This window comes from Astyanax mexicanus, chromosome 5 (assembly GCF_023375975.1).
Source record: "Astyanax mexicanus isolate ESR-SI-001 chromosome 5, AstMex3_surface, whole genome shotgun sequence".
NCBI classification, from domain to species: domain Eukaryota; kingdom Metazoa; phylum Chordata; class Actinopteri; order Characiformes; family Acestrorhamphidae; genus Astyanax; species Astyanax mexicanus.
Genome location: NC_064412.1, coordinates 3,206,835 through 3,215,040, shown reverse-complemented (window position 1 = coordinate 3,215,040; position 8,206 = coordinate 3,206,835). Strand labels below are relative to the sequence as shown.

Genomic DNA, 8,206 nt, shown 5'->3' with positions numbered 1-8,206 from the left:
CATCAAGTTTTTGAGCCATATTTAGTTGATGATAATGTTTATAATCTTTATGATCTTTACTGCCACAAAAACCATGGGTACAAAAAAGGACTTTCACTGAAAGGTACTTTTTTGTACCTCAATATAAGGTACAGCCCCAGCGACAAGCTTTATACTCTTTTAAGTACAAATCTGTACTTATATTTCTTAGAGTGTATCAGAGATACAAGGAAAACTTGGGGCTATAATATGTATTTGATTTCTGAAATGGATTCAAACTACTTTTCGAAAGATTGAAAATGTTTTGGGAACTTCAAACTACTCTAGTGTCTATTAGAGCTGGGCGATACTGTAAAAAAAATCTCATTATTCTTTAAATATATAAGCAATTCTCGAATTTTCAGTTCTTATATATATATATTTTTTTTATTGTAAACAGACAGCACCATTTAAAATGAGGCATAACTATTGTTCCCTTTAAATGTAATTTATTTATTTATTATTTTTTTAAGAATAGTAATCAGCCCCCTTCAAACTTACATGCAGCTTTTATATTAAAGATGTACAAACATAACCTACTTGTATTTCAGTATTATAGGCAAGAAAATATACAACTGTATTTGGTTCTTTCCAACAAATTCCAGCGATAACCAAACCATGATGCACATAAACAGGAAAAATGACACTTTGGTTGAAAACCATTGTATAAAAAATATCAGAACAAAACTGTATTTTATTTTTGTTTGCGCCTCAATATGCAACATATTTTGCATGTGTAAATCACGACAAATCAAGTGATCAATAACTGATTCTAGCAAATAAAAAAACAAATCTGAGTAATAAAAAAGCATTATTTTCTACTGATCTAATCGTTAAACATTCACATTTCTATTGCTGGTATACAATTCTCACCTGCAATCTTGAAGCAACAGTTCAACATTTTGACAATAATTCCATTTTTTCTGCTCATCCAGAGTCAGATTACCATACTATTTTAATATTAATATAATATTAATGATTCATGTTTAAATTGTATTTGTTTCAATTTGTAATTGCGTTTAAATATAGATGTGTACAAATTCAGAACATACATACAGATCTGGAAAAAAAATAAGAGAGCACTTAAAAATGATGAGTTTATTTGATTTTACCAAATTGAAAAAAACTCTGGAATATAATCAAGAGGAAGATGGATGATCACAAACCATCAAACCACCAAACTGAACTGCTTGAATTTTTTTGATTAAAAACCAACCAGGGTTATTCCACCAAATATTGATTTCTAAGCTCTGCGTCTTTTTTTTTTTTGTTATTTCAGCCATTTCTCATTTTCTACAAATAAATGCTCTAAATGACAATATTTTTATTTGAAATTTGGGAGAAATGTTGTCTGTAGTTTATAGAATAAAACAACAATGTTCATTTTAATCAAACATAAACCTATAAATAGCAAAATCAGAGAAACTTAAGTGGTCTCTTATTTTTCAGAGCTGTATACATATATACAACTGTATGACACAAATGGCACCCATGATGAACCAATGATGGTGTACATAATTTAATCTCAAAATCTCATATAAATCATAATGATTTATGATGTAATAATTAAATATATCAACTAAACTATTGGCTCTCGAACTGTATGAGAAAAGGTTAAAATGCTATGAAAATGAGAAAGTGAATTCATTAGATCTGGATATATAGAAAACCTGGAATATATTTCAAAACGCTGAACTGTCCCTTTAAGTTCTAAATCAAACATAATGTCAGATAAAAAGATGAAACAAAAATAAAATTATAGTTGATACAACATTACAGAACATTGGCTAACATTATTCAATAGACAGTGTATCAAGTCTAAACTCACCTTGTCAGCTTACATTGGAGTCCATGGACAAAATTGTTAAGATATATTTCAGTGCACAACAGATAAACTGTTTTACAAAAGAGAGAAAGAAACCTCTGCATTCTCTATTGAATACTGCCAAAGACGTATCAATACTGGATCAAACTTACTGCTACAGCATTAATCGACCCCAAAAAAAGAAAAATCTTTGACAATATCTATGCTGTGCCGTTAAAATAAAGTGAACGGGAAAAAAGTACAGCTACTAACGTCTCAGAAACTAAACAAAGCTGCCAAGTTGAGTCAAAGAACAGGGAAAGGCAATACGCTCTACTAAAAAGTCTGAGATATCAGTTCGTATAGTTGCTTCCATTAAAGCAAAGCAGAGAAAAAATCCACTTCTTTCTTCGCACAAATAAGCAAAAGATGTGTCTTTGTGCTCTAAAAGAACAGTTCTGGTTCACCACATGTAGTAACTTCTCGTGGTGTCCACCTGGCTGGGTTTGGGTTCCGAGGAACCGTCTTTGTCCTTCTCGCTGTCCACCTCCCACAGGTTGATGAGGGGCGGGTAGAGTTCGTTGAGAGGAATGGAGGAGGTTTTCTGCATGTACTTCTTGAGCGAATGGTGGTAGTTCTTCCTCTTCCATCTCTTGGCGATGTAGACGGTGATGGAACCGAGACTGATGATGGCCAGGATGGTTCCCATGACCGCGGCGAGGGCCGTGTTGGTGCCTTGTTCGTAGATCTCCACGGCGAAGGTGGCGTGCTTGGTCGTGACGTTGACGCAAGACTTTTGAGTCTGCTGGTGGATGTTGGAGACCGAGAGGCAAACCTCGTACTCGGTAGCAGGCTGGAGGTGAGTGAGGTTGTATTCGTGGACGTCTACGGGGACTCTGGCCGTGTAGGTGATGTGGGGGTTGTCGATCTTCATGGTGGCGGAAGACCACTTCAGGTTGGAGGTCATGACGTTGGAGTTGACCTTCCAGGACACCAGTATCGAGTGGGATTCGGTGTGCTTCACGTAGATCTTCATAAGCTGAGTGCTGTCCAGGAGAGTACCGTTGACGCGAATGGCGGTCACCCTGGTGTCGGCTCCTTCGGTATTCTGAGCGACGCAGGTGTAGTGACCGGAGTCGTCCACCTGAATGTTGGATATGTGGAGGGTTCCTGCACTGCTCAGACGGTACTTATCAGATACAGTGTCCATCATGACTTTGTTACCCAGAGGAGTCACCCAGTATATCTCCGGTTCGGGTTCAGCCATTGCACGGCAGTCCAGGTCTACCGTCATACCTATGTCCAGGTTGAGGTGGTTGGGGAAGGTGTCGTGGGAGATCATGGGCAGACACTGCTCAGCAGATTCGTGGGAGAGAACATCTCTCATGCGTTGACCTCTGACCTCAGGCGGCATTGCGCAGTACATGGAAAGAGGCTCCATGAAGCGAATGGTGGTTTTATTGGAGCTCATCCACTGGATGACGCAGTCGCAGCGCAGTGGGTTGCTGTGGATGCTGATCTCCCGCAGGTTAGGCAAGGACTCAACCGTGGCCAGGTAGAGCGAGTTCAGAGCATTGTTGTTAAGCATGAGGCTCTCCAGAGATGGAACATCACGGAACGATAATCTGCTAATGTAGGAAAGCTTGGGGTTGTTGGTGGCCTCCAGTTTGGTCAACTCTGGGAGATTGTCCAGCGCAAAGCGATCAATGGAGACGAGCTCCCCCATATTGTTGATGCCGAGTTCCTTCAGCCTTAGCATGTTTTTAAAGTCTCCTCCCTGGATTTTGTGCACTGGGTTCTTGTTTAAATCCAGGAATTTCAGGTTTGGCAGTTTCTCCAGGGCGTTTTGAGGCACCCTCACCAGTTTATTATCGTAGAAGGACAGGCTCTCGAGATTGTCCAGTCCAACAAAAGCATTCCCAGGTATGTCGGTGAGTTCCATCCCTGCCAGAACCAAACTTCTCAGGTTCACAAGAGGCTTAAAGTTCAAATCCAGAATTCCAACCACAGGATTTTCCCCAATCATCAAAATCTCAAGGTTGGGCGTCGAATCGAACCATCGGCTGTCGATGGCCTTGAGCCTGTTGGAGTTCAGGTGGAGCCTGAGCAGGTTGCGCAAGCCGGCGAACGCGTTGGGCGCAATGAAGCTGATCTGATTGTGGTTGATGTAGAGCTCCTGAAGATTGGTGAGGTCCTGCAGGCTGAAGTCAGGCATCTCCACGATCTGATTCTCCTCCAGGTGGAGCGTGGTGAGCTGCGACATGTTGGTCAGGCCGATGTCATGGATGTTGCTGAAGTTGTTCTGGGAAAGATCCAGCTCTGTCAGGTTGAGGAGCTGCTCCAGTTCCTCGCTGGTTTTGGCGATGTAGTTGCTCTGCAGAAGCAAGACCTGAGTGTCGCTCGAGAGGTTGCCAGGGATTCGTGTGAGGCGAAGGTCATTGCAGTCCACAGTCGTAGCTTCCCTGTAGGTGGACTGGGGCGTGAACCAAGGCCGGATTTCACAAACGCAAAGGTGAGGGCAATCTGTAGCTTCAGCGGAGGACAGCGTGAGGACGAGAAGAGCTGCCAGCAGAAGAAACAAGCAAGGCTGGCTCTGCTCAGCGCAGACTGCAGTCCCTCTAGACATTTTCACCGTCAGTATTTATCCTCTTAGATCCAAGCTGGTCCGGATTCCCAGAGAAGTAGAGAGAACTGGGATAGTGTGGTAAGATTTTCATCAAGTGTTTTAGCAGAAGTGTATCTGGTTCAACCTTTTATCCTCTAAAAAAAACTTCGAACTTCAGCAAGGAGTCAAAGAACTTCAGAGATGTTCAAAGGAGCAGATATCCTATGGGGTTGGACGGGGTTGAATCTCTCTCTTGCAGTTTGCAGTTTGATATCTCGCAGGACTCCGGAATAGATCTGAAAAAAAGCAACAAAAGACAAAAGAACTTGTGTCAGACAAAAAAGAAAACATACATAAAAAATACATAATATACCAAAATATAAAATGGTAACGCTTTATAATACAGCCTGTGTTTTAGAGAGTAAATACTGTGTAATTATAGAGTAAGAACAGTAAAACACTGTACACTACATAATACAGCCCAACAATCCCTGTTGTTTCTGAGTATTTACTGAGTAAATACTGTGTAATTATAGAGTAAGAATGGTAAAACACTGTACACTACATAATACAGCCCAACAATCCCTGTTGTTTCTGAGTATTTACTGAGTAAATACTGTGTAATTATAGAGTAAGAATGGTAAAACACTGTACACTACATAATACAGCCCAACACTCCCTGTTGTTTCTGAGTATTTACTGAGTAAATACTGTGTAATTATAGAGTAAGAATGGTAAAACACTGTACACTACATAATACAGCCCAACAATCCCTGTTGTTTCTGAGTATTTACTGAGTAAATACTGTGTAATTATAGAGTAAGAATGGTAAAACACTGTACACTACATAATACAGCCCAACACTCCCTGTTGTTTCTGAGTATTTACTGAGTAAATACTGTGTAATTATAGAGTAAGAATGGTAAAACACTGTACACTACATAATACAGCCCAACACTCCCTGTTGTTTCTGAGTATTTACTGAGTAAATACTGTGTACTTACAGAGTAATAACAGTAAAACACTGTACACTACATAATACAGCCCGACAATCCCTGTTGTTTCTGAGTATTTACTGAGTAAATACTGTGTACTTACAGAGTAATAACAGTAAAACACTGTACACTACATAATACAGCCCGACAATCCCTGTTGTTTCTGAGTATTTACTGAGTAAATACTGTGTAATTATAGAGTAAGAATGGTAAAACACTGTACACTACATAATACAGCCCAACAATCCCTGTTGTTTCTGAGTATTTACTGAGTAAATACTGTGTAATTATAGAGTAAGAATGGTAAAACACTGTACACTACATAATACAGCCCAACACTCCCTGTTGTTTCTGAGTATTTACTGAGTAAATACTGTGTAATTATAGAGTAAGAATGGTAAAACACTGTACACTACATAATACAGCCCAACAATCCCTGTTGTTTCTGAGTATTTACTGAGTAAATACTGTGTACTTACAGAGTAAGAACAGTACAAATCTTAGGTGATAGGTGGGTTTATTAACCATTAATATAAAACCTTGTGGTTTCTGTGTATTAATTAATGATTAAATTTTCTTTAAAATCTCAGTATTCCTGATTGTGTGTATAGATTATAGATATATAAATATTATTGTATTTTAGTATTGACATTAAAGACTATACGTTTTCTTCCTACTTTTTCCTACCCTTGATGGTTTTAAAAGCATAAATCAAATAAATAAATCTCAACTTCTTTTTTAAACTCGTAAAATTATTGGGAAAACAAAGGAAAAAATGATTATATATTCATTTATATGAAAATTGCACCACAGGTTTAGGGAAACTGTAGGATCTCCTGTGATTTATTTGTACCTACATTTAAGTACGAGTAGGACCCCATAAGTATTTTGTATAGTATATAAAGAAACAGTTACACCATAAGTGTTGGAAAAGTATAAGTTTCAGAAAGATACATAGTTGTTCCTCTTTTTTTCTGGTTGTACTTTATTTATAGGTACAGTTAAAGTACCTGTAGGGGCCGGTAAGTATTTTGACCATAAATACTCTTAGTTTTTCTTTTCTGATATAATGGGCATTTTGTTTTAGTTTTTTTCTGCCATAAAACAACATTTAAAAAAAGCACATTCATTAGCTCAAATTAATGATCTCGAATTAAAACAGTGATTAATCATCACTCCAAAACGTGCATGGTCATCATGCACTGAAGCCACAAAAGAAATGCTAAATCAGACGATTACTATGCAGAAGAAACACAGAGCGCTCCCACAGAAGAGGCAGAGCTTGGAAGGAGATCAAATTCGATTGAGCACTTCCATCTTTCCTCTGAGCTCATGAAGAGCAGATCATTAGCTTCTCCAAGCATCATTACATACACTTACGTACACGGAAAAAAAAACGATGCGTAAAATTTACTGTAATTTTTTAAAGTAAATTTTAAAGTATTTCCTTTTTTAAGTAAATTTAATTTCAGATACATTTAAGTAACTTCAACTTTAACTTTAACTTTAAGTAACTTTCAAGACTTTAATAGAGTTACACAGAGTAAATAAATGAACTGAACTTCAGTCAATCCTTTCTTTTAGTAAACTTTACTTCATTTATTTTTACTGAATCAATCCTTTCTTTTAGTAAACTTTACTTCATTTATTTTTACTGAATCAATCCTTTCTTTTAGTAAACTTTACTTCATTTATTTTTACTGAATTAATCCTTTCTTTTAGTAAACTTTACTTCATTTATTTTTACTGAATCAATCCTTTCTTTTAGTAAACTTTACTTCATTTATTTTTACTGAATCAATCCTTTCTTTTAGTAAACTTTACTTCATTTCTGCATACAATATTACCTAATTACAATTACTTAATTCATACAATATTACTAAAATTTAAATATTTTTAGTTAAAACACACATTCAAATATTTACATAATCTCAAACATTTATTTTGTAAACAGACCAAGTCTCACTGTCTCAACACACGGACGACATGTAATACATTATTCTTAGTTTACTAAATACTAGTATACTTTAATATACTAAAAATAATGTGTTACATGCCATCCATGTATTGAGACAGTGTAATATGTGTGTTTTAACTAAAAATAATTACATTTCAGGAATTATAATATATTATGCATCATAAATTATTTGAGTAATACTGTATAAATTAAGAAATTGTAATTAGGTAATATTGTATTCAGAAATGAAGTAAAGTTTACTAAAAGAAAGGATTGATTCAGTAAAAATAAATGAAGTAAAGTTTACTAAAAGAAAGGATTGATTCAGTAAAAATAAATGAAGTAAAGTTTACTAAAAGAAAGGATTGATTCAGTAAAAATAAATGAAGTAAAGTTTACTAAAAGAAAGGATTGATTCAGTAAAAATAAATGAAGTAAAGTTTACTAAAAGAAAGGATTGACTGAAGTTCAGTTCACTTATTTACTCTGTAACATTTAAGTCTTAAAACTGAGTTGAAGTTACTTAAATTTATCTGAAATTAAATTTACTTAAAATAAGCAAATGCAGAAAGTTGAGAAACTTTTTTAAAGTAAATTTTACTCATCATTTTTTAAGTAAGAAATGTTGCTGCTACTGCATTCTTAATGATGGGTCGTGCTTGTCTAGTCTGGTAAAGGATAAAAAAGATTTTACTGCTTGTTATTTAAATAAAACTACGATTAAATAAAGACTTTAAACATTGGATAATTAATTTTAGGAGAAATAAAATTAAATACACCATATGCTTTTTTGTCAGGCTTACATTCTTTATATCAGACTAATATAA

At 36.0% G+C, this 8,206-nt stretch overlaps 1 protein-coding gene across 1 annotated transcript in view; it reads right to left on the bottom strand.

The window, feature by feature from the left end:
- Positions 1-680: 680 nt before the first annotated feature.
- The window catches only part of lrrn1 (leucine rich repeat neuronal 1), a 28,286-nt gene continuing 20,760 nt past the window's right edge, over positions 681-8,206 (bottom strand). The window contains exon 2 of the mRNA XM_007239278.4: positions 681-4,723. Coding sequence (XP_007239340.3) covers positions 2,286-4,448 — 2,163 coding nt within the window. The 5' untranslated portion in view covers positions 4,449-4,723 and the 3' untranslated portion in view covers positions 681-2,285. The remainder of the gene's footprint in view (positions 4,724-8,206) is intronic.